We start from the raw sequence: 27,318 nt of genomic DNA on the forward strand, positions 1-27,318 counted from the left end.
TGGGCGTTTCTCCTGTTTCTTGAAGGGAAAAAAACTGCATCATCCTAATCACAAACACAAGTCGCCAGCGATCAGAAAGCCGTGTGGGGTGAGTGTTGTGAATGCCAAAATATCCTTTTATCGATCTAAATGCGCACCGAGGAGATTAGTGGCGCTACTGTTGTCGCAATTATTAACTTAAATCAGCGGTGGGTGTGCAGACTGAAATGTGTGCCGCAGCCAGCGAGGAGGACGACATATCGCTAATAATTGTTGCATTGAAGAAAATAAAAATTTTGCCACCAAATACGAGGAAGAGGTGTTATAATGGTGAGAGTTGATGGTTTTGGTGCTTGCTGCTGCTGAGGGTGATGATGATGATGTTGCTGCTGGCAACGTGTCAGCTTGTTCCACCCAAAGCAGGTGCATCATCTCTGGTCACCTATTGTTCCTGCTGGACTCAGCTGCCTGATGAAGCCTTCAGTGGGCTGCAAAGAGCTGTAGTTCTGATTCATATTTATTTATTTAATTATTTATTTGTGTGTGTGTGTGTGTGTGTGTGTGTGTGTGTGTGTGTGTGTGTGTGTGTGTGTGTGTGTGTGTGTGTGTGTGTGTGTATGGATATGCATATATGTGCTATTCACTGCTGCTTGTCAGTCTGGACTCTTGGCTTCTCAGACACAAGGTGTTTAAAGGGAACTAGTCCTGCCGTCAAATCAAAACATGATCATGAAGCGATTTCAGCAGTTTTTATTCTAGACAATTTCAGTACCTTCCAGAATGAGCTGTTTCTGGCGCTGTCTCTTTAAAAAAAACACTTGAAGTGGGCCACACCCACACATCCCCTACTCACGCTGCTATAAGCTGAGAAGCTCTGACATCCAAGAGGAAGTTTGAGTAGAGCAGCTGTTTCCTGCTCCTCCAGCCCCTTTAACATATGTTTTGTTTTTAAATAAAATCAAACCACTTCATAATGCATTCCCGACCCCTGCTGACATTTGCATCCAGATATAAAGACGTGTTCTTAAAATGCCAGATTAATTTGGACCTCTGACATTTCAGCAGGTCAGAAGGTGTCCGATCATTAAGAGAGCTTTGAAAATGAGATCTCGTGTTGGCAATTGCCTCGTTAGTGAGGACAATGATCTCATCTGATGAGAATAAATGACAGTGATGATGATGATTAGAGTTGATCGTTAATGAGGAGTTCCATCCTGTTTCCAGGCTCCTGTTTCTATAAATAGAGGAATTTTTTATGCTTTTAGCAAAGTTTTATTTGGCACTTGTAGGTTTGGCAGGTTGAGTTTACTTCCAATAATCTATTTTCAATTTAATGTTTGATTTGGGGAAATGTTTAAAACATTTGAATGTAGCTTCTTGCTCATCTCGATTAGCTTGTTTAAGCACATCGTTGACAGGTTTAGGTACAACAAGCTCTAATAAATGCATTAGAGCTGATGGGTAGAAACCCTTTTCATCAGTTATCACCTTTGAATGTTACAAGGCATACTTTACATAATCATCTTGGCAAGAATAACAGAGGCAGACCAGGTAGGATAGGAAAGATTTGTCCACAGAATCAAGTATTCTGATAATATCCTCATGCAAACACCACAAATGCAGTTCATCTGTAAATATGAAGATCTCAGATGCTTGCTAATTAAAATGCATAGTTTTTTAACGAGGATGTGAAAAAAGTACTAGTATATGTATTTTAAATTTTTTTGTTGTTTTTTGTTCACTGGTAATGAGTCTCCGACTCATTTGTCACATTCTTCTTTGCTAAATAGTTTAAATTTCTTCCACATTGGAGAGGTTTTCAGCATGAATGTTTCAGGTCAAAGGTCAGATATTCTCCATCAGGATTGTCTGCTATAGCACAGAATTTGTGGCTCCATCGTTTACAGAGTCAGCCCTGGACCATCACACTACCACTACCATGTTTTTGTGCTGTTCTTTTGTAATAGTTTGTGCCATTTGCACAGCGCTAAACATTTAGGATCATGATTCACAGCTGAGCCATGAAAAACAACACACAGTTGTATTTCTGTAGATTTCCCCGCAAGAGGATTGTGTTTCTGCTCCATAGTCCGTTCCCCCGGATAGTACAAGCATTAATTACCTCCTAGAACATTTGCGTGTGTGCCACGATTGCATCACGTGTCAGTTGACTCACCTCCAAGCCGCGTGTCTCAGGCTGCTGTATAAATGAAATTGTCAGAAAACAATTAGGTGAAGACCCCCTCACTTGACAAAACATGGAATAAACCGAGAATGATGACACCCCTGGAAGCTGCAAACCTTCCATCTGTCGTTTAACCTGTGGTTATATATATACATATATAACCACAGGTTATATATACATATATAACCACAGGCGCGGTTACACCTCAGGCTCAGCTTTGTTCTTTTTTACATCTTCTTGAGGGAAGGAACGCTCCCTGCTGCTTGAGATTCCAGCTGTGATTTGTTCTGCTGTTCCACGAGGGTCCATCACAGGGATGCGCGGTGCAGGCAGTCAGACATTCATGGTTCCATCCAGATATCATCTTCAATCTTCATTTGTCAACTCATCCTGATAGATTTCTGTGGTGGCAGATGCACCTAACATTTCTATTTGAGTCGCCACACAGATCAGAAACAAGCTTGTACACAGCTGCTCACTAGATTATTTAGTTAAATATGAACGTGCTTGTTACTCACTGGAATGTCACTCACTTGTGATTCATTAAAACATGTTTTTCTTGTCATGAAACCAGTCAGCAAAACCGAATCTAAATATTTGCTGTTTCAATACGTGTTTATAATAAACTTGATTTATTCATTTAAGTCAATTATAAATAAGACTGAAAACAAAAATGTTCCTAAATGAAACAGCATTGCAGATATTTATGTTAATAAGATAACAATTTCAAAACATCTATAAACTCTTTTAATATTCATGGTTTTATTGGAAGTGAAGGGAAATATTTTTAACTTTAGGATGAGATTTTAGTTGGGCTCCTTCAGAATCTCGTCATGCAGAGAAAAACTAGATCAGACAAGTTGGACGGTTATTTAACTGGTCAGGTTCACGTCTCCCAGAGCTCACATTCAACTCAACCATCACCGACACCAGATGGGTCGTAATGAGGTCTGGCTCGGCCCAGCAGTGGAAGAGAACCTACTGATTTAATCAATTTCCCTCTGGGATTAATAAAGTATTTTTGTATTTGAATTGAACTGAATTGAATTGAGCATGTGCAGACAAACAGGAAGCAGGTGTTCAGTGTGTGTGTGTGTGTGTGTGTGTGTGTGTGTGTGTGTGTGTGTGTGTGTGTGTGTGTGTGTGTGTGTGTGTGTGTGTGTGTGTGTGTGTGTGTGTGTGTGTGTGTGTGTGTGTGTGTGTGTGTGTGTGTGTGTGTGTGTGTGTGTGTGTGTGTGTGTGTGTGTGCGTGTGCGTGTGAGAACCAGACACACCTCAGTCAGTGATTTGTGTTTGTACAAGCTGAAATTGAGATGCAGCTGTAAAACCTCCTTTTCTGAGCAGGTGGTGCACAGATTGTGGTGAAACCTCTGCCCATTCCCCCCTCATAGGCTGAGTCTGATCAAACACCAACGCTGAGAAACTCTTGTTGCATCCTAATGAATTGAAGTACATATTAGTCATCAAGATATATTTGGTCAGAAGTTATAACTCACTTTGACTTCACTAAAGTTTTTCACTGAAAAGAAAAGCCTGAATGTTGACCCTAACCCTTAAACCACTAAATGATGTGATGTTTCTAAAAACATGATGTAGCTGTGTAGGATAAATGTAAGCGGTCTGGAGCATTTGTTCCTTAAGTTGGAGTCAGAAACCCACTGTGGGTCATGAAACACCAGCATGAGGGTCTTGAGGATTACTGGAAATCAAATCAACTTTTAAAATGATCGTCAGAGGCAAATTTAACCTAAATGGTCACAAAAAAATGTTTAAAGAGTAGCTAAATGGGTTAAAATATCCACAGATGTTGACAAAGCTGGTTGTTAAATGGAATATTAAGAAATAGATCTGACTCTGATTCTTAATATTCCATTTATTAAAAGGGTTTTATTTCCATGTGTGTGAGAGATCCCATAATTAGGAAATGGCTGCGGTACTTGGTGCAAAAAAAGAGGTAAAAATAAGAGATAAGCAAATATAGGAAGTGAGAATATAATCATGAATTAATTATAATATAATGTGGTAAAAAATTAGAGAAACGGCTATATATACAAGACAGTGTAGGTACTGATCAGATAAAGGCACACTATTCAAAATTTTCATTTGTTTAAATCATTTTCTTGAGCCAGTTATGTACAAAAATGACCATTTACAGGGTTTATGAGATGTCAGTCAGACCCCAACCCTCTGTGGCGGAATATCCCACTTGCAACTTCAGAGTGCCGGTTCAGTCTTATTACTGTGGACCTGACATGGTGATGCTGGAGTCTGCTTCTTGCATGTTTCCTGCATGTTTTAGATCGTGAACACAGCTGATTTGTTTAATTTAGTGATGAACCACTCCTGTAGAAATTAAAGAAGGCTGAGGAGACATTTCAGCTGTTAGATTAAGGTGTTAAAGTCAAACGCACACAGTGAGGAGATTAGTTTCTCTTTTACTAACTAACACTAGGGGGGCTAAAAGCAAGCCACAACTACCTAGTTACCCTTTAACTATAGTTGATTACTTTAACCAGCCTTACTTATGGTTTTGATATTTAGTTTTTATTTAAAAAGCTGAGAAGCTTTTGAACCACTATTGAAAAGAACCTACATACATTTACGCTGGAAACTTGGGTGGTGTTGTTCAATGACTCTAAATGTTTGTTTAGCAACCAGAGATTAAAGAAGCTTTTTTCCTTAAAGAATCAGCATTTCCCCTCCGTTGTCTAGCAGAAAGTGCTGGACGATTAGGTCCAGAGGTTTGTAAGGGTTAGGGTTAGTATTTTTCAATGACACATTCATATTTATCTGAAGTAGATAAGTTACTGATTCACGATGCTTTTAATTCCAACTGGTTTTTGCAACAAATTGACAGCATTTTTGCACTCATTCGTTTCTAAATGAAATGCTAGCTTACTACTTTTTGGATCTAATATACTGAGTTTGTGTGGACCATATTGAGATTTTGAGCAGACATTTATAATCTGCAGAAGCGAAATCCGTGTACAGTAACACCTTGACATCATTAGCAGCAGGAGTGATGGGGTCCGGAGACGGATGCTCGTTGACTTGTTCTTGAAGCTGTCGCTGTGATGGCGAGCTGTCCCACATGTCCTCTCGCTTTCACTGAGTGTCACGTAATAGAAGATCTAACAACTGTAGCTGCAAATGGAATAAATACTCGATTTGGTGGTTTATTTAGCTGCAACTATGCATTATTTAGAATGATGTGTTTTTTGAAGTGTGGATGTCTTGTTTCCCCATTATTTGTGTATTATTGCATTTCTAATAGTTTGTTTCCTCTGTGTTTCTTAGTCGTGGCTAAATTTGTTTCATGCATAAACAAAAAGTGTATAAAAATTTTTGGATTTGTTGTTTTGCTTCATGTAGAAATAGACACATCTCTAATAAGTGACTAATGAAACAGATTTAGATCCCTGCAATGTGAGAATAGTGGCTACACACACACACACACACACACACACACACACACACACACACACACACACACACAAACCCAAGCTGTTTTCTTTTCTGGTGCAATGAACAGATTACTTGACCTGAGCTTGCTTTTTCTTGCTTCTCTGACTTAAACTCGCCTGTATTTAATCACCACCTCCCGACTCCTTTACTGACTTCAGCATTTGAGATCCTGATGGTCTGAGCTAAACACAAATAAAGGATTTCACTCGTTTAGCAGACGTGAGGCGCAGCGCTGCTTCACACGCCAAGCGTCAGTTTGTGATCTGCTGCGCTTGCTTGGAAGTCCAACTCGGAGGAGGAGAGACATGAGCAGAGGGAAAGGATTAGAGAGACATTGCCTTTGCAGACAGAGCTGGATAAGCTTGAGGAGAAATGGATACCTAGGGATCAGCGTGTTTGAGATTTTATATGTGAGGGGAGACACGGGAAGGAGAATCTTGGTACAAAACTGCTGAGTCATGATGTGATGTTTATCCAAATGTGTGAAACAAAGCCAAAGTCAGCCTGCAAGCCTCAGCATCCTAAAGAAGAGGACTTGCCTGGTAGCATCACAGACAACATAAGTGGCTTATCTGGTGCATAAAAAACATATAAAAAACAAGGCTCAATAATTGTGTTTATTTTCGCGCCTGCCACCACATGCCACTGCTCACACAGCCGCTGTGTTTTTTTATCTTCGCTTTAGCAGATATGAAACGTTAGCAGCAGATGTTATAATACAAATTTAACTCAATGCTGCAAGTCAAACGCTAAGAAATAAGTGGATTTAAACTAAATAAAATGACATCAGCATTACCAAGTTGTGAATCAAAATGTATAATCTTTTATTATTTAATTTTTAAAAACTTAAAGTTCACTCAAACATGTATAATAGGGAGCCTAAGTCACTTCCGGACCACGGGTCCCCGGAAGAATGAAGAAAGTGAATGCAAGTCAATGGGGCTAAAAACGTTATTTTCTAATCACGCTTGTTATGTTCCGTGGATTTCACATATGATGTCCGTGAATTTTAAAGACGCATTTTGATACAAAGAACGTGCTTATTTTTGAACGTGGTAAATGCTGTTTTAGGTTTTGTGTGAAAAATAAGTCCAGGACTACAAATGCACTTCATGAAAGTGATGTCATCGAACCAGACACGGAGAAAACTGGGGGAAAATGGCTGTAAGATCAGCAAACTTTCCACAGGTGGAAAGAACCTCCATAAATCTGGTTATTTGGTAAGTAGCAGCTACTTTGGGGAGAGGAGATTATGCGGTGACGTCACATATGCGACATGCTGATTTCTAGTTTGTAGTCATGCTAATTACGAACTTTTACAAGCTAATAAATCTCAAAGTGCATGACTGGCATCTGGCGTGGTCGAAACACCCATGATTAGTTTTCATTTAAATTGCAGTACATCATATGTGCGATCCAGGGCGTAAGGCAAAGCCGATCAGAAAATGACGTTTTTAGCCCCATTGACTTGCATTCATTATTTCGTTGTTCCAGGGACCCATGATGCAGAAGTGACTTAAGCTTGGTTTATGCTTGACGCATTCACTTTCCGCTTGGTGATGCGGCTTGCGGATGGAACACGCTTCACAACTCGCAGCGTTTATGGTTCATTCGGCTTGCCTCTGCGGTGAGCCAATATTCTCCCAAACTGAACGGGGCAGCATGGAGCTCTACGGCATGCATCCAACACTACACCATAGAAGAAGTAGAAATTACTGTTTACAACATGGCATTCCAGCATTTTTAACAGCGTCCTCGTCTTTTCCGACAGTGCGAGCTATTCTTCTCCAAGAATTATTAACAACATGTAGATCACGGTGATCTTTGAGAGCTGAATCATACAAATGTCTGTATTTACGAACCTCTGCCATGCTAGTTCTTGCCGGTCCGCCATGTTTATCCACGTCCGACCATCCGCGTGGTTAGAAAATTTCCTAGGTGCACGGTGCGGAAATTTTGGGCGGTGGAGGGGCGTGGTTGTTAGAATTATGCAATTTTGACGCGCGGAGCCGTTCAAACCTCGCGGACGCGTCAAGTATAAACCAACCTTTAGGCTCCCTATAGTGGTTTGTTTTGAAATGCACTAAAAATAACCTCCGACCATTGTTCTTGCATTTCCTGATGGAAATGGACATAAAACGCTCGGGTCAGGAAAAGCCACAGCCACAGATCTCTGTCATACTGTTATTTCGCATTCATGGACTCGCCCATTTTGAAGGGGGAAGGTTGTGTTCATTTTTGAAGCCAGGAAAGGGCAGAGCTCATCTACACTAGTAGAAGCTAACCGTTAGCATTAGCAACTCCTTACCATGGCGGTACACATTCAGGCTTGTTTTATTAGTTGAGATAACACATCAGTGTTGCAGAGGAAACAGTCAGTGGAAGAGTTTAGCCAATCAGAGGAAAGATGTTTGCATATCATACACGTTAATGAGTAAGACTCTGGCTAACTTCTACTTCCTGAAACAGGAGTGCCAGAGCTCTTTTTTTTCGACAGAGAACAACTCACAAGGCTTCATTCATACTTGTGACCACTTTAGGTTTATTTAAATAAATTAATTGAAAGAAGATATGTTATGACGTTAAAAGGATACAATGGTCATTAGCTCTACTCTACAAACATGTTTATGGAGTTATTTGCAAAAAATCCTCTCAGTAGTTGTATTGTTTACATTTTCAAGACCTTCCAAAATGAGCCATTTCAGGGCTCTGTCACTTTAAGGAAACAAGCTGGGGCTGGCCACGGCCACCCAGACCCAGCTCAGGCTGCTATAAGCTGAGAAGCTCTGATATCCAGGGAGGAGCTTAGAGTATAGCTGCTGTCCCTCCAGTCTGGTGAGGTGGAAGGTGGTATATGCTAAAGTCTCTGTTAGTGACATCACAAACAGAGACTTTTTAAAACAACTTATTCTAGACACATAATTCTTAAAACTAAACACTGACAGAAAACAGATGGACTTTTTACATTTGTTTTTTTTAGAGACCACAGAAACCCACATGGCAGCATTAAAAAAATGCAAATTAGTGAGTTTCGTGTAAAACGTTCCCTTTCAATTATCATAATTTTTTGGCCGTATTATTTGATAAATGAAAATGTTGTCTTTGTTGTTTGTCCATTTTCCTCCATAAATACATTTTCTGATCGTCTCGATGGCTTAGATTACTAGATGTACAGGAAATGTGCCATGTGTTTCTGTGGAAACGGTTCTGTAGGCAGGCAGAGTGTGTATAGATTGTTTTGTGATCCATCCCCAGAGGATCTCTGATCGGTCATCTCCTCGAGGAGGTTCAGAAGCTGCCTGACAGAATCTAAATATTGACCATGAGCTATGCAGTTTCAGGAAATGAGTGGTGTTAAAGGGGCTGGTCGAGGAGTTCAGGGTGGTGTCTTTGTGCTTCTTCTCCTAAGACCTCTGTGAGTGATGTACAGCAGCACCGCCATCGATCAGCCCGCCTCCTACATGAGACGTGCTGCCGAGGCTTCTGTTGCACACCGAGCGCCATTTGGTAAACGTTTCCCAGGAAGTGACATAATTCGTTTAGTGAGAAATCACACCAAGATTTGGTCCAGTTTTCTGATCTCTGTTAATCTTGAGCTCTTGTGAGGATGCATGAATATTTACTATGAAACATGATCTATTTTCTTCCCATGAAATCTGATCCGAGATCTATTAGTGACATGAATTTGCAGTATTGATGCAGAGCTTTGTCTGCGCGCAGTTGCCGCTCCATTTCCTCTGTTTGTTCACAGAGGAGTGAACACAAAATGGGCAGCTGTGAGTCGGGACCGTATTGATTGGAAGTGAGATTAACGCGCTTGGCTCGAGGAGAAATGGTTCAGGCCTGGTTTCTGTGGTCATGGTGGTGTGAATGATTACATCCTATACGCTCGCTCCACAGACTGTAAACACACCGAAAGTGGATAAAACTGTCATCAACAATCTGTTCAAAACTTTGACTACATCTTCATGCTGTCTTTTCTTTTATTGCAATTCCTCAAGAAAGCCTGGAGGTGATGTCTCCAACTTTAGCAGGAAGGTTAATTTAGTTTAAAGGAAGAACAAATTAGATTTTAGTGGTCTAAGTCAAGGTGGATATAGACTTATGCCAGTCTTGTATTATACATCTGATAAATAAGGAAAGGCAGGATTTCATTCTGAAATCTGGCACAAGTAGATATGTGGGGCTGACATTCCGATGAGCATCCCGGATTGGATTTGTATGGCAGTACTTGGTTTCAAATCTCTGGTTCTTTATCCACCATTCTGCAATCTGTGAGGTGGTTTCACTTTTACCTTCTTACCAATAACGCTGGGGTTTGTAGCGGGATGTTATCAAGGAGAGGAAGAGGAGGGTATAGCTCCCATTTCTGCAGATTGAGACCTAATATCAGTATCAAAGAACAAAAATCTCGATTGAAAGGTAAAAAATTATATATTCATTGACAAAACCTTTGTTTAATGGGTTGTTGGTGGTTTTTGAGAGCTTCAACCAGCAAATCCCTCTCCTCAGAAAATAAGCTCATAACTCAGAATAATGGAGAAAAAGAGAGAATTTGTGATGTTTGGAGAAGTAATTAACAGCAGAGTTGTAATCTGAGTAGTTAAACTACAAAAACACCATGTTTTATGGTTTTCTGTTAAACAAGGTTGTTGGAATCACTTTTATTGATTAAAGACCTGAAATGTATCAGTTATTCCATCATCCCTACTTTAATTTATTAGATGAATTAGCTGACACAGTTGCTTTTAATGGGCTGTGATTATTTCTTGCTGAGGCTAACTGCACAGAAAGAGAAACCCTGGTGATTAAAACTGAGTCGCAGAAAGTGTAAAGTTCCACTTTGAACGCATTTGTACTATACTGATGAACTATTTATTTTAAAAAAAATCCCAAAATATTGTTTTATTAGTTTTGCTAATACAAAGCAGAGGATTTTATGTTATTTTTTCTGATTATTCGTTTGCAACAAATGTGTGCAATACCACAAAAAAAAAGGTGGAAAATATCATTCAAAGTGCACGTCTTTGTCTGTTTTGTCAGATATGGTCCAGTTCTGATGGCGCAGTTGGAGCTGTTTGAGACCAGGACGCCGCCCGCAGAGGCCCGGCCCGTTGAGCTGGATGTGTTGGGGTTCTTGGATTCATTCGGGGAGGAAAACAGCACGGCAGAGAGATGCTTCCGCTCACACTCTCGCAGCAGCGTCCTCCAGGGTCTGCCCTTTGGTGGGGTGCCCACAGTCCTCCTCATAAACGTGGTGCTTTGGATGGTACAGACACACGCACGCACACACACGCACGCACACATGCATGCTTGCATCAGTTAGAGGTGCAACTGAAAATGTCAAGTGGAGTTCATGCTCAGATATCGCTTTTTGGGGGGGAACTCTGCAGCTTAACTGACAGTAAGGATATATCTCGACTGCAAACACCTTGTAACATTATGAAGGGTACAGATAGAACTCTCAGTCTGATACACATCTCTGATCTGGATAGAAATAAAGCTGCATTAGTGTTGTGCATTATATTTAATGGTGGGATTAGATTTGAGGATGTTTTTGTTGTATTGAAACCATGCTAACATATGTTTGCATCTAAATATTTTTGTGATTTTTCTTTTCTTTGCACAGTTTGCCTCCTTCACTGCCCTCACCTCTGGGTGTTAAATTTAACACTTAAACTTAAAAGAAGCTACCAAAAATAAATGCAGCATAAACTTTAAAGGGGAAAGATTGAGTTTTTTCTTAAGTTATAACAGTTCTGTGGTTGATACTAAACATTTATTAAGGTTTTGGCAGAAAATCCCTCTCACATGAAGTGATTTCAGCTGTTTTATCCTTGATATTTTCAGTACCTTACATAATGAGCCGTTTCAGGGTTCTGTCACTTTAAGAAAAGAAGCCGTAGCTCGCCAGCCCCACCCCTTCCCTGCTGTGGCTGCTATAGGCTGAGAAGCTCCAACATCAAGGAAGGGGTCAGAGTAGAGCTGTGAGAAGTGGTTCAGTGCTATTTTTCCCTATTTGTGACATCTGTAATGTTTTGTATTTGGTTGGAAGTAGCAGGCAGTATTTTTTATCCATGTTCTTTATAAAAATAAAAGACAAGCATACAGGCATCCATCTTTATTCTAGCAGCACTTCTTAAGAGCTCCTCGGAACCACCCACAGCATCTCTATGTATACACATAACACTCTACTGCCACCAAGTGGTTCAGAACACAATGTCACGAGGCTTTTTGATTTTAAACACATAATTCCTAAAATCAAACACTGACAGAAAACTGATGGATGATTTTTTAAATAATGCAAAAAATGAGATCAGCTTGGTGATTTGTTAAACAGTTAATGCAAAGACACAATTTAAATGTTATATTAAATGAAAGTAAGCAAGTAAAAATTTAAAAAAGGTTTTAAAAAATTATGAAAAAGTAATAATTTCTCAATAGATAGCTGTTACCCTGGCGATGGTCATGACTGGTCTTATAAAACATTTAAATACGTCAGAGGATTTTTTGGGGGGTGTTTTTCACTGACCAGTGTTCTCAACCTCACAGGGGTGTAAATCATTAGTTTGATCTCGATACGGTGTTAAATCGATACAGTGGATTGCGATTGCATATTTGCGGAACTTCAAAATAAAGCTATTTTCAAAATAAAAGTGTTTTTGATCAATAGATTTTCTATCAGTTTTTGCATTTTGGATTGATGACCAAACTGTTACACTCCTAAAAGTTATAATGTATGTTTGGATAAGCTTAATATGAAATTTCTGAAAAAGTCTGAAAACAAACCAAATATTTTAAACGAATCGACTGTCCAAACACAACAATTGTTTTGTTGTCTCTATTTTTATCTTGACTTAATTTTTGTTTCACAGGAACAAAAACAAACACACAATATTCATGTCAAACATGTCAAGTTAAAAAGGCGTATACAAACCCTGTTTACAAACACAGATGCGTGTTTTTATGGAAGTGTTCCAGATAATAATACGCTTCTGCTTTCAGCTGTCAGCTGGCTCGGTTCCTCAGTCGGGCCTTTTCAGTTGCCCCCAATCTGCCACCTCCGTCGTTTAATTGGCTGATTTTATGACTGTTGGGTTGTCAAGCCAACACAGCGCCGGCTCTTAATGACGAGGATGAGTCGAAGCGTGCTCCCCTCCAGGTGACGGGAGCACGCCCCCGCGTTATTTCCATAATCACAATAAATTAAAGATGCCTGGGATCATTGGGGGGGGCATGCTTCAGGACAGGAAGATGTGCAACAACAACAACAAGCAGGGAGCTGGTCACCATGAAAACATCAACATGCTAAATGTTAGCTCATTACTCATCCTCAGCCAATCTGTGTTTTCACAGCTTCTAGGATGAATCTTCTACATTTATTAGAGCTCTTGTCCATTAACACTTCTGTCATCTCCAGCAGCTCTGATGAGCTAATGATTTATTGCTGCCATGAAAATCAAAAGCCCATCAGCACTTTTACTCATTTACATGCATTAGCATTAGCATACGTCCACCACCATCCTAGATGTTTCACCAAGAGTTTTTAGCTTGGATTCCACTTTTGTGACTGACTGATTTCTCTTTATTTTTTTGCATTTGTTGTTAAATCGTGTATTTTTCAGAATTACTTTTGATTTCAACCACATGTCTTCATGTGTGCACACTGACCTCTCAGATAGTTTCCAAGACAACCACATTTTAGAAAGTAAAAATAAGAGGACGGTATATTGTTTGTTGCAGCTGAATGGTTGTATTGCTTTTGAAACCATAAGGAGAAGCTACACCCAGAACGGAGACGTGTAAACCAGCGCTGAAATGGTCTCCTCTTTTTACAGATGTTACTGCTCGTCTTTTCCTGTTTGAGGAAAGCGGCGTGGGACTACGGCCGACTGGCTCTGCTGATGGAGAACGACAGGTAAATCCCCCCTTTGATGGTTTACTCAGAAAAAAATATAAAATCTTATTTTCCTTAACCAACTTCTGGGGTGTTTCATCATTTAAGATGGAGTGGTAGCAGAGGGCAAATCCTCTGATGCAGCAGCTCCCTCTGCTGAGGGGGAGCGGCGCAGGCTCAGTGGTGGAAGGAAAAACACACATTTGATATTTTATTTTTAGAATATCAGATTTTACAGCTATACTTGTATGAATGTGGTCAGAGGTACCAAAACATCTGTTGTTTTTAAGTTTTACTTTCCAGGGAAATCAAAAATGTACGTACACACACACACACACACACACGTTTGTGTTTTAAGAACTAATTTAGGCAAAATTATGTGAATTTGGGAGATTGATTAAAAGAAAAGTTGCACAATTTAAAGGGTTGGATTATTTTCAGAAACAAATAAATGCAGACATTTTACATAACATACCGGATTGTGGCTTCAGCTTGTGAAGTAATTGGCAGTGTTTTCGTGTTGTTGTTTTATAAAAACATGATTTTTTTTCCCTTATCTCATCCATCAACATTTGGAAAATCCTTTGTTGTTATGGCTCCTGTGTGCTTTTCTACTGCCTGACCTGCATCTCCTTTCCCGCTGAGCTCTGGCTTGATTAGTTCTGCCTGACCAACGGCAGCTTTACCGCTCTCAGAGGGGCGAGCAGCCTCTGAGCGCTTCGCTCTCACAGTAATTGAATTATGCTGCATAATTTGACATGCTGCTGAACCGTCAGCGGTAAAACCCACAGACAAATATTCTCAAATTCTAATCCAATCACAGTTTATCAGATTGGTCCATTTGTACGGCAAGCCTTCTACACACATAAACAAGTGTTTTTGTCTCACCCTCAGTCTCACGTCCCTGTTTTATGGAGAACCAAGTGAGAAAGAGAAATCTCCTTCAGAATCGAGTCCCTCGGACTCTGAGACCAAGGACATGGTGAGTTTTAGGGTTCAATATTTTTCCCGGACTGTATTTAGCACAGATTTTTTAAATATTATTATTATTGCGTTCATTGAACATTAATTTCAAAGTCATGTTCATAACTTAAAGGAACACAAAGGAACCGGCGTTCCCTGCAGCAAACTTGCTACGGCGCTGCAGAGAGGAACGTGTGCCTGTTGTTGTGCAACCTCCTGATCCACACACACAATGCTTTTCTTCCCAATGCCGTTATAGTTGTGCATTCTACCAGTTTTTATGTTCATGCAGAAATGAGTTGTAAGTAATTAAAATTGGCCTCGATTTTGACATTGAAACTTTGAGATTTAAACACAGAATTGTATTTTTTTTAATAATCAAACGAGTGAAAAGTTTCCTTTTTTTTCATTGAATTTCAAACACATTCTAACAGATACGGTGTTGAACTGAAACCGTCATTGAAATGTTTGTTTTATTATCCAGAAAATGTATTGGTCTAAAATACACCTCTAGGACTCATTTCATTAGTTTTATTTGTTTTTATTTTTAATTTAGAAAGTTTAGTCTTTTGGTTTATCACCAAGGAAACAAAAGGTGTGTGTATAATTAGATTATTGTTTAGTTTTTAAATCACATTTTCAGTTTATTTTGAACAATATCCCTCAATAAAAAAATGGCCTATTTGACTATTTTTCAATTAACTTCACAAATGCATTTATTAATAGATTTGAACATTTAGAATGTGTGTTTACTTGTTTTTTTTTTTCGAGTGCATTTTCATCTCAGTTTAGCACTTTGAGCTCAGACATGGAGTCTCGCATAATGACGAATTTTTGTAGCTGGGACCCTCGTAAATCTTTCTGCATGTGAAAGTCTAACAAACTGGATGCTTATGAAAGCAGCAACACACACATCCATGCAATAACTGGCTCTGCTCCTCCACTGGTGCCACTCGGAGTCCTTTTAGTCCGTGAAACTATAATTAGAATAAACAAACATCGCATGTGAGGGGGAGACTGGTGGAGTCCAGCCATCTGCACTCTGCTAAATATTTTTAAGAAATACTATCATTACCAATCCCAAAGAGGCTGCACAGACAGCCTGTCTTGCTCTCGTTTATTTACAGTAATTATACCAAAGTGTCACTGTTAATTAGGCAGTTATATATTCACGTGAGGAAAAGCCAGCATGCTGAGTTTTTATAATACAATCCAGTTGTTTGAAATGGCGCTGCGCTGACTCAGCCAAACTGCTTGTGGCTCCCTGACACCTGTGTGATAGACTGAGGTCACTTGCTGCATGTTTATAACACTGCAAGTCAAATAGTCAGACTGGAGTCGTCGGCCTGAGCCCACACAGAGCTGAGGCTGCAGCAAACTGATTACAGCTCCAGGATGGCCCCGTTAAACCTCCATGTCACTCTGCTGACCTTACGCAGATTAAACACACACACACAGATGCAGCCAGATGTTTGTAGAAGTGGCTGCAAGTGTCTTTAATAATAAAATCTGCTCTTCTTCCAGGGCTTCTGCTCATGGCTTTCATCTCTTTACCATATGAAGTAAGTCACCACAAGGAAGTAATTTTAGCCTCCTCTCATTTCGTCTGATGTCGCCACCTAATGTAAAGTCTATGATGTAGCCCATTTAGCAGCAGGGTAAACCCGTCTGGGCCCATATGACCGCTGGTGCTGGTGCCGTGGTTTTTCTGTTGGATATTTGCTCAAGTCTGACTTCACGTTGCAGATTTAGGCCTGTAAAACTTGTCCTTGCCTTGGTTTCCATAGTATCATGGTGGCGTTTGGGTGATTCTGTTTTTAGCTTTTGTACCCACGGCTCACCCAAGGATCTCTGCGACATTGTAAACCCACCCTGCCATTTCACAATGTGTGGGCTCGTACATGCTCTTCTTCTCTGCCTCTTTCTATTTTATGACACTGGGTTTGCTGAAAGTAACCACAGCTTCTCTCACACAGACTATTGGTACCAATCACTGCCTGTGATAATAGTCGTTATGCAGGTTTTGTGTAATAAAAAAAAACAATTTACAGGATTCTTCTTTGTTTTAAGGTGCAGAAAGTTTCCCTACTGTTTGTTTGTGCAGGGATGAGGAGATCCGTAGCAAATGTGGCATTGACGCCGTCACGTACCTGTCCTTCCAGCGCCACATCCTGCTGCTCATGACAGTGGTGTCCCTGCTGTCTTTGGCCGTCATCCTTCCGGTCAACTTTTCTGGGAATCTTCAAGGTATTTTAGTTTTCACGGTATAATTTAAAGCAAAAATCCAGGGAAATCTTTAACCTCAAGAGACGTCTGACTCTAAAGAACAGGAGGGACAGACCACACAGACAGAGGAACACACATTCACGAAGGAAAATGTGTACCGGGCAAATAAACAGAAAATGCAGCTTTAACCTAAATGAGACTAAGCTGCTGTTCTCCTACAAAACAGGAATCGGCATTAAAAATGACTATCTAAAATTAATAATCATTAAGGGAGCATCTTGCACAGAAGTGGCTAAATAAGTCAGGTTGTGGTAATAGAAAGTATCTCATTTCCTCCTGCGACACACATGTAGGTGTCAGGGGTGAGTTGGTGCATAATCAGCTGTTAAAGAGCAGCAGAGAAGTCTTTTGGCAGATTGTTTTGTTTGGAAGCATTGGGAACGCTGTTCCACAACAGGATGAAGAGAGGAGCTTTATGAGGTCTGTGAGGAAACTGGGCTGTTCAGACAAACCTTCATCTGGACCAGTGTGTCACCCCCTGGTCTATTAAATGAACCCAACACAGGCTGCCATGGAAACAAAAGGATTCACAATTTAAGCCAGGAGTGAGGCAGAATTCATGGAGATTCGCAAAGAAACCAAGATGTCATGTGTGATTATTTCTACAGGAGACGGTCCTGAAAACTTTGGAAGAACAACTCTGGCTAACGTTAGCGCAAAGTAAGTGTGACGTAGCAGGAATGACTTCAGATCTGATGAAACGAGACAGAACTAGGAATAAAAATGAGGTTGCCTGTTGTGCTTTGAAGGGACAGCTTTCTCTGGCTGCACAGCATCTTTGCTCTGGTTTACTTCATCATCACTTTGCTGTGCATGGCTCACCACTCAACGCAGCTGGAGTTCAGAGGAGATGAGAAGGTCTGACAAGTGGAATTTTAACCAACTTTTGTGTTTTATTTGAAAGAAACTCATATTTCTGAACTTATTTCAGGTGTCCAGGACCCTGATGATCACCTCCATCCCCAGAGAAATCTCCGACCCGGGACTCATCACCAAACACTTTCAGTACACACCTTTTATTCTCTAGTTTATTGTTAAGTCCAGTTAAATCTCTTAAAAGTTTTCCATCGGGGAGCTTGCTTCTTCATTTTGCACATCTGCAATGTTTAAAATCTGTCTCCATTTCTCCACCCACTAGTGAGGCCTACCCCAGCTGCACCGTCACCGACATCCGCTTCTGCTTTGATGTCCACAAGCTGATGAAGCTGGACCTGGAGCGGTACCGCAAACTTTCACAGATCTAGCGAACCGCTTCTGAATGTTGGACCTGTTCCTGATGATGGTGTGTTTTCTAGGCGGAAGGCAATGAAAGGCAGGTTGTATTTCACCACGAAGGCCCAAAAGGAAGGAAAGGTCATGATCATGACCCATCCGTGCGCTCAGATCTTCTGCTGTGACATATGTGGCTTTGAAAAGGTTAGTTTTGTCACAGCTCATATCATTCAGTGAGGTGTAAAATAATGGTTTCACCACAGGATGGCGCTGCAATGCAGATGTGAAAAAAAAAACATGCAACAGTACTCCTGCTTGTGCAAATAGACGAAATGTGTCTGGTAATGAAAGATGAACCAATTGAGCTCCTAATTACTCTGCAGGTTGATGCAGAACAGTACTACAGCGAGTTAGAGGAGAAGCGGACTGATGAGTTTAACGCCGAGAAGAACCGCATCACCATGAAGAGGCTGGGCATCGCCTTTGTGACTTTTCGAGATGAGAGGATGACAGCTGTGTAAGCGAGCTGCAATTTTAAGGTTTGTAGCGTTGATGCATGAGTTAACGCATCAACTTTTTCCTTGTTGCCTTCCAGCATTGTGAAGGACTATAGTCGTGTGCACTGTCGACGCAGACCTCAGCAGTCCAGCGTCACCACAGTGGTGCAATCGCACAAGTGGGGTGTCAGCTATGCACCTGCTCCCAGTGACATCATCTGGTGAGTAGCATGAATTAAACAGAACTTTAGCCGTAGAGTTTTCCAAAACTCAGCAAAGCTCGATACTTTATGATCCTGTTTTTGGTGGTGATTGGCTGTAGCCTTTCCCAGCATGCATTGCATAAATAATCCATGACTGAAACATTCATGCAAATGCATTGATACCAGAACACCCAAAGAAAACTCACACACACACACACCATTTTTGAGTTTAATATCTAATTTTACACAACAGCTGAGCGGCGGTCAAGTCAAATTGCAGAGGGCTCCATGGGATGGGGGGCACGCTTTGCAAAAAAATGGCTGCCGGCTATTGCCTACATTATATCATATAATAGGGACTGACTTTAGGATTTCTACAAAACTCCAGGTTTCTGTGCAGGTTGGATGCAGTTCAGAATTTTTCACTTGGAAATCAAAATCTAGTTATGCAACGACAGAAATGAACACGAAGGGCTAAAGTGGTGTTGAAATGTGTTGTGTGTGCCTCATTCCTCATTGATTTTGCACCACATTCTGGTCTTTATGGATGTGTTTTTACATGAGATGGACAATGCGACCAGTTTTAGATGAGCTCCGCAGGAACATTGTTTTCCAGCCTGTCTGGTTTCCGGCGCATTTCTGCTGTAAAGCAGAAGGAGAACGGAGTGTAGATCCAAAACGTTCAGATGCTCTGATTTTTTCCCCCATTAGGGAAAACCTGTCGGTGTGTGGCTCACGCTGGTGGCTCCGTTGCGTCCTCCTCAACATCCTCCTCTTCCTGCTGCTCTTCTTCTTCACCACTCCCGCCATCATCGTCAACACCATGGATAAGTTCAACGTCACCAGGCCCATGGAGAGTTTGAGGGTTAGATGTCCGCTGCTTTAAACGATGTCAGAGTCATGTTTTGGCCCCAGTTTCTGTTTCTAACCAGTGTGCTGTTGGATGCAGAGCCCAGTTATCACCCAGTTCCTTCCAACCCTCCTGCTGTGGATGTTTTCAGTGCTGCTGCCTTTCATCGTCTATTACTCCGCCTTCTTTGAGTCCCACTGGACCAGGTACTCACCCCTGACACTCTGAAATTAAAAGACTGATCCTTGTCATTATCAAACAGACGTCTGTGTGCAGCTGCTCCATTCTGCCCTCCTTTTTTTTCCTAATTTATTAGTTATGTTTCTTTAATTTTACCCCCTTTCTCTTTTTATTCTCTCCCTCCTTCTCCCCGTCACTCTCACTGCTCTATTATATTCCGGGCAGGTTGTCATAGAGACCTTCATGGGAGAATAATGATATGCACTGTAGTCGCCATGCGCCGTCGCTCTGCACGTGGTGACCAGCAGGAGGAGGAGGAGGGGCAGAGCGACTGTGCATTGGGAGAAAACCTCACCTATAAGCACCCTTTCTTTACATAACCACCCCCACAAACGTTTGTGTGCAGGCGTGATGTGTGAAGGACCGAATGCAACTATTTTATTGGACTGAGAATCAATCTTGCAGCTCTCTAATATCAGCTGATTGTTCATTTGAAACTATTTTCAGTCAGAAATGTATTCGTTTGAGGGAGGCTGGGACGTTTTCTAGCTTAATGCATAATCTTGTGATGTCTCAGGTCTGTTGAGAACCAGGTGACGATGCACAAGTGCTTTTTGCTGCTGGTGTTCATGGTCATCATCCTCCCCTCACTCGGTCTGTCAAGGTACAGTTTCTCCAAGTTCTCTCACAAAACTAGTACACTGCTGGGAAAAGGCATTTGCCTCCTTCCAGATTCACTCTGTTTCAGATCAGCAAACAAGGTTCAGTACCACACAAAGATCCAGAGTAAATAGAAAAAACTGTTTTCAAATGGTGCTTTATTTAGAGAACAAGGCGATCACAACCGACCTGGCCATATGTGTGAGAGTAGTTCCCCTGTTAAATCAAACATCAGCTGTGATTAGACACATTATTTGGAAAGCTGAGCTCAGCTTCACAACCCAGAGGCGATATCCCTGTCTACCCGTCTGACAACATGGCTAAAGCCTCTTCCACACCGAATGTGGAACAGATGCAGTCCGGTTTCCGTACGGTTCCCACAGAGATCAAAGGTCCTTGAGGCCAGTCGGAGCATTCACACCGGATCTAGATGCTGAGCTCTGGAAAATTTTGGCATGGAGGTTTTCGTGAGGTTGAAGAAATGACGTGAGCCAGACAGGAAGTGAAACACACTTTACCGAGGTGCATCCGGGTTATTTCAAAATAAAACCTGTAACGTATGTTATTTTAGCCAGGTTTTATTTTATCATTAAAGACAGGTGTTTCTGTTTGGCGTATGGTAGATCTCTTTATTTTACAGGTACATTTTAAAATGTATTGTCAACTTTTCGAATCATTTGATGCTGTTGTGTTGTCTGGAGACTTTCAGAACACAAGCTGCAGTCAGCGTGAACGGCAGTTCGTCCGCAAGCCATTTGGAAACCAGACCGCCTCCATCCAGCGTTCTGTGTGAAACGAGCTTTAGGCTGAAAGATCTCAAAAAGCAGCGCACCTACCCTGTTGTAAAGAAACTCAAGAACAAAGGAACCCAGAACAACATCCAAAACACTGCAGGCCTCACGCTTCACGTGAGAAGGATTTTGATTAAATAACTTTATAAGCATGTTTTTATAGACCACAGAACTACTATATATATAACTGAAAGAAATAATTCATAGTAGGTCCCCTCTAAGGTCAGAGTTCATGATCTGATGATAGAAAGAGACTGGGAAGGAAACTGAATCAATGGGAATGTTCAAAGGCTCATTCGGCAAAAATATCTAGATGATCCACCGGACTTTTGGGGAAATATTCTATGGACTAACAGGAACATTTTAGGTGTGTGTGGCATTACATTTCGAATAAAACTAACTCTGGATTTCAGAAAAACACAGCAACAGTCAAACATGGTGATGGTAGTGTGATGGTATGTGGCTGCTTTGATGCTTGAGGTTCAGGACCGTTTGCTACTTTTATTTTTCCCACGGATCGGGATGGTTTGGGTTTATTTTTCTCTTTCAGAAAGGTTATCGTTTTGCTGATCTAAAACATTTAGGTGTGACAAAAAAGCTAAATCAGCAAAAACCTGCAAGAGGGCAAATCTGTCACAGCATTATATGATGACCTAATAAATTCACATTTTATGTAATCCTTTAAATGTCGCATTTTGTCTGTTCAGCCTCGACCTCTTCTTCGCCTGGCTTTTTGATGTCAACTTCCTGGATGAAAAGGAGATCAAATTCCAGTGAGATTCCTGTTTTTTAATTTAGTAAAATTTAAGAGGAAGTACAGCTGTGGCAATGACTTTTCTTTATAGGTGTGTGTTTCTTCCTGACAATGGAGCGTTTTTTGTGAACTACGTCATCACCTCCAGTTTGATCGGCACATCCATGGAGCTGCTTCGAATTCCCGCGCTGACGGTCTACGCCCTTCGCCTCTGCTTTGCAAAATCCCAGGCTGAGCGGATTCACGTGAAAAGGGTTTGGTCCCTTTTTTTTGTGCTTTAATGCCTTTTTTTCTATGAAAATATGTAAAAGCTGATAGAATTTGTTTTTGGGTTTTTTCTGCAGAGTCAAGCATACGAGTTTCAGTTTGGTCTGGAGTATGCGTGGACCATGTGTATCTTTGCTGTCAGTATGACCTACAGCATCACATGTCCCATCATCGCGCCCTTTGGTGAGCAGTGTGTTCTGTTTGATCATCTCACCTGGTTCTTTGATGTCCTCCTCAGTCGTGCATGTGTGTGTGAGCGTACGCTCGCTTCATTTCTCCTCACACTGCAACCTCGCTCCTCTTCTGCCTGCCAGTCCGCTGCAGACTGTGTGAATATGCTGCTGTAGTCCCAGACACTCAGACACGGCGATCTGCAAGCCAGACGCCCACTCTGCTCCTGTCTCTGCCCGAAGCTCACCAACTCTGTTTACTTCTGTAGGACCTAAACTATGCTTACACACAATCTTCACCTGTCGTTTTTGTTATCTCATAAACCTTTGGTGAAACCATATTGCTCCAAGCTGCAGAACAATAATGTTTTTTAAGCAGACCTTAGACATGTTTTTTTTTAATTGTGTAGTTTGGTCTTCCCTTTGTGCAAGTGAGTAAAGTTTGTTTACAAACCCTCTAGATCAGGGGTGTCAAACTCACACGGGGCCAAAATGAAACTCAGGGACGGAGTCGAGGGCCAAACTTAATATTTTTTGAAAAAGTGACGGCAAATTTGCACATTTTCTTTATCAACATATATGCAATTGTGAACCTTTAAATTTGGAAACAAACATATTTCTGCATTAACACTGAATCAGGAATAACCAAATTACACACGAGCAAGTCAGTTTTAAATAAAAGGCATCAGTGGTATTCATTACTTGTGGTATAATCAGCATTTTTAAAATCTTTTAAATCTTTTAAATCTTTTAAATCTTTTAAATCTTTTCTCATGGGCCAACAACAAAATAAAAATATTATTTTATCTTAAATGAAAATGCAACATCTCACCTGTTAACTTTCATGTTCCTGTTCCAGCCAGATACCTGCATCATGGGGTTGATCTGAGCTGAGGAAGAGACTCCTGTTGTTTTGTTCATCTTCATCATAATAATGACAACATTAGATGACAACAGGTGCTCACATAGGTTTGTGTTGCTGAACATGTCTGAGCAGCTTGACCACGTTGTTGTGTGTCGGGGAGGAAACACGACAGCAACCACAGAGTCGTGCTGGTTTGAGCGTGTCGCTGTTCGCTGGAGTTATATCAGCTCTGTCTGGACGTTAGTTGGAAAACTTTCTCTTTTAGTCATGTACACGTTACTGAGCGCCTAGAATCTCCGTTTCTGGGCTTCAACGTCAGAAAATAGCTGAGTGAACTCGGCGCTGAGTGAGAGGAGTGTTTAGTTTGTCCGAGACAGCGGAGCTGCAGACACCGGCAGCAGGCGCTGGAAAAAACACAAAGGAGGGGGCGCGTCGGCTCCGCGCTGATGCCGCAAAGCATCATGGGAGTTGTAGTCTTTGCGGTAAAATCGGCCAGCGGGCCAGTTTTAATATGTTTTTGATATTTATCTTGCGGGCCACATAAAAATGCTCCGCGGGCCGCATCTGGCCCGCGGGCCTTGAGTCTGACATATGTGCTCTAGATGCATTAACTTTTTTGCCTTACTCCTTATTCATAAGGATCATTTAAGACAAGAAAGATCACAAAAAACGATCATAAAACAAATTAATAACTATCATTAACAAAAGAGATAATATGTGTAATTTTGTTCTTTCTGTCTATCCAGGTCTTCTTTATGTAATCCTGAAACACATGGTGGACAGATACAACATCTACTATGCATACGTTCCCACCAAACTCAACCAGAAGATCCACAGAGCAGCCATCAGTCAGGTCATCGTGGCTCCCAGTCTCTGCATGTTCTGGCTGCTCTTCTTCTCAGTACTCAGATTAGGTATTTTATCTCTCCTGATGCTCAAAAGTAACATCAACAATCAAAGCTAAACGTGTTTTTCTGCACCGTGACAGGTCCAGTTCATCCCATCACCTTGTTCACATCTGTGTCTCTCATCTTCTGCGTTGCCTGTTATCTTTTCCGCATGTGCCTTGAAAAGACGCCAAACAAGTCAACAAGCTACCAGGTCTGACACACACACACACACACACACATTCAAATATGCACTAACAAGGAAACAAATCATCTCTTTTCAATATTTTTCATGTTGTTGTTCCAGATGTCAGATCAAGCAGCTGCAGGAACGTTCACCGATTCAGACAGGACCGCCACAACGTCCACCACCGCCTCCAACGTACAGTAAAGCTTTTAAAAGATAATTCAATTAGTTTAAAATAATTTTTCTGAGCTTTTCTGATATGAATCGAGAAGGCTGTTCAAGTGTAGGATGAGCTACAAAGTCTGCAGCTCATCTATGACTGGCTCCTAATGCGTGGCTGCATAACAAGTGATCTTTTAAAATATTGAATTATCAAAAGAAAAAAGCGTGTTTGGACCTTTAGAACATTGGAAGTTGTGAGAATTTTGTGTAGCTCTCCTTTTTTTTTTCCCAGACAGTGTGTTTGGGATCACTGTCATGCTGGAAGATTCTGCCATGTTTCATCTTTAATGCTCTCACTGATGGAAGGAGGTTTTTGCCCAAAACCTCACGATGCATGACAACATTCATTCTTTCCTTAATACGGATCAGTCGTCCGGGTCCCTTTGCAGGAAAGCAGCCCCAAAGCATAATATTTCCACCCCCATGCTTCACAGTAGAGCTTTTGGCATGCAAATCAGCATTCTTCCCCCTCCAAACCTGGAGAGTGATGTTCATACCAAACAGTTCTATTATAGTCTCATCTCACCACATGACTTTCTCCCAATCCTCCTCCTGGATGATCAAAATGATCTCTAGCAAACTTTAGATGGGTTTGGACACATGTTGGCTTGAGCCAGAGGACCTTTGGAGCGCTACAGGATTTTAATCCATGACATCATTGTGTGTAACTTTTTTAGGTCGTTGAGCAACAACCACCTCATTACCACCACCACCCACCTTTAGTTCTGGGCTGTTTCCTCACTTTCCTTAACATTTTTACCCCAGAATGTGAGATCTTGCATGAAACCCCAGGTCAAGGGAGATTGTCAGTGATTTTTGCAAACATTTTCCAATAATTGCCTCAACAGCTGATCTCTTCTCACCAGGCTGCTTGCCTGTTGAAGATCAGCTCATCCTAGTCAAGTGCAGGGGTCTAAACTTGTCCCTGGTGTACTTAAACTCTCTGGTCTTGGCTGTATTGAAGGTTGGAGGCTGATTGGAAACACTATTATATAAAGATAAATTGTTTTAAAAAAATTATATAACGTGATTTCCTGGATTTTGTTTTACAGTTTGTCTCTCACAGTTGTACCTGTGATGAAAATTACTGAACTCTCTCACTCAGTTGGACAGCTTGCCCAATTGTTTGGTTGCCAAAAACCTTTTTTGCCCCACATTACATGTAGGAGTGAAAACAAATCCAGATTCTGGACACTCGGTTTAAGTGAGTCACACGGTCCTAACCTTCATGCTGGTTTGTCTCCTTTAGCTGTTTGTAGCGTCCGTCTTGCTGGAGCCGGAGCTGGCTTTAACTCCGATGCCCTCTCCAGCTCACCACGGATACGGCGCCATGGCGAGTTCCCAGAGTTCAGGTCACGGCCCAGTGGCGGGAGGGGAGGCTGAGGAAGAGGAACACACCCAGACTCGTGAGACTGAGCTCCAGGACCCTGCGGACCTCTGTGTCTCCAGCCCGCTCATTGGCAGCCCTGTTATTTTCCAGTGACACCAACCCCCTCCCCCTGAAACTAAAGAGTTCAATGCTGGAATGCTGCATTTTCATCACCGACCCCCTCAGGCAGCATGTGCTTTTTTGAAGGGATGAGGAAAACTGGAGCTGAACCCAACAGAATTAAAGAAGTCAGCAAATGTTTCAAAGGCACATCGAGAAACGATAACAACAAGCTAATGTACAGATAAAATAATGCAAACTCCTAAAGCTGTCTCCAGCTGGCTTCATTTGCAAGATAAATAGGTGGAATTGGAGAGACGACGTCCATGCTGTGCCTCTTGAACATGAGCTTGAGGGGGGTGAAAGTTCCCTACTGAGTGGGTGGTGTGAGCAGGCTTGCCCCGGCAGACTGTCAGAGTGGTCCGGCCATGGGTGATATGTGCTTCCTCTGTGAGACTGAAAGTGAGGGCAGCGAGTTGTGAAGCCATCTGCAGCGAGAGAGCAGACAGACGGAGGGCCGAATGCAACTCTGAGATGTACTGTCGCATATTCTCACCGCCAAGGCGTAAAGCAGCTTCTCTGAGCCTATAGCTCCTTGTAATTTCTTTCAATTTAAGGTTGCTATTTTTGCTACAATATTTTTGATGTATTTGATGTTGTGAGTTGGGCTGGGGGGGTGTTAAATATTCTGATAGGGATTTGTACATAATCCATTTGTATTTCTTTTCTTATTTAATAGCCTAATATTTTTGGAAAAGTGCTAATTGACTTTGTTGCTATGAGTCTGGTTGTAAATACACTGTAAGAAAGGGAATGTAGAATTTATTTAAACATGTTATGTAAACTAACCTAGTTGCTTAAATATAAAGAGTAATATATGTTTACTTTTACTATAACAATGTATATTAGTTTTAAAATTTACATAACTAGGTTTAGAGCAATCGGTCGACACAACTTGATTAAGTAAATTCAACATTTATTTCTTACAGTGTATCTGGTGTGGTGGACGAAGACATCTCTCGTCAAGGTCTACTTTTATGTTGCACTTTTATAGAAAGCAACAAAATTATATATATTTTTTGTCTTTTGTGTTCTTTAGGCTGACTTTATTCTGTGTGGTTTTGCTTTCAGAAAAACAGACAATCAGGAAAACCAAATGGAATAGAAAACATTTTGATATAAAGTCTAAAATAGGTTTGAAATGCTAAAACAAGCTTGTGGGTCATGACTAAAACCTGGCTTTCGCAGTGTTTCATATTTAAACAGAAAAAGAAAAGGAAGGGTTTCAATTTAATTTAAAATGTTTAGAAAAAAGTTGACATCCTATTTCTAGGAAAATGTTGCCAATAAAAACATTTCAGCAATTCTA

The 27,318-nt window shown here is 41.2% G+C and overlaps 1 protein-coding gene across 1 annotated transcript; it reads left to right on the forward strand.

Annotated features, from left to right (window-relative positions):
* tmem63c (transmembrane protein 63C) lies at positions 1-27,318 on the forward strand. The gene is made up of 23 exons (XM_015970136.3): positions 1-88; positions 10,673-10,898; positions 13,468-13,547; positions 14,421-14,508; positions 16,014-16,051; positions 16,594-16,736; positions 17,384-17,435; positions 17,525-17,633; positions 17,707-17,780; positions 17,914-17,994; positions 18,071-18,191; positions 18,371-18,504; positions 18,583-18,705; positions 19,399-19,552; positions 19,637-19,743; positions 20,295-20,381; positions 21,876-21,941; positions 22,014-22,176; positions 22,267-22,372; positions 23,971-24,138; positions 24,213-24,325; positions 24,419-24,493; positions 25,770-27,318. Exons 2-23 carry the CDS (start codon positions 10,689-10,691, stop codon positions 26,001-26,003), a joined length of 2,526 nt encoding a protein of 841 aa, XP_015825622.3. The 5' UTR covers positions 1-88; positions 10,673-10,688; the 3' UTR covers positions 26,004-27,318.

Source organism: Nothobranchius furzeri, chromosome 18 (assembly GCF_043380555.1).
Source record: "Nothobranchius furzeri strain GRZ-AD chromosome 18, NfurGRZ-RIMD1, whole genome shotgun sequence".
NCBI classification, from domain to species: Eukaryota; Metazoa; Chordata; class Actinopteri; order Cyprinodontiformes; family Nothobranchiidae; genus Nothobranchius; species Nothobranchius furzeri.

Excerpts from the sequence above, each read along its gene's own strand:
- tmem63c (XM_015970136.3), top strand. The coding sequence starts at position 10,689 with ATGGCGCAGTTGGAGCTGTTTGAGACCAGGACGCCGCCCGCAGAGGCC. Across the intron at positions 14,509-16,013 it reads ACTCTGAGACCAAGGACATG|GGCTTCTGCTCATGGCTTTC; the intron begins GTGAGTTTTAGG and ends CTCTTCTTCCAG. Across the intron at positions 22,373-23,970 it reads TCCCATCATCGCGCCCTTTG|GTCTTCTTTATGTAATCCTG; the intron begins GTGAGCAGTGTG and ends CTGTCTATCCAG.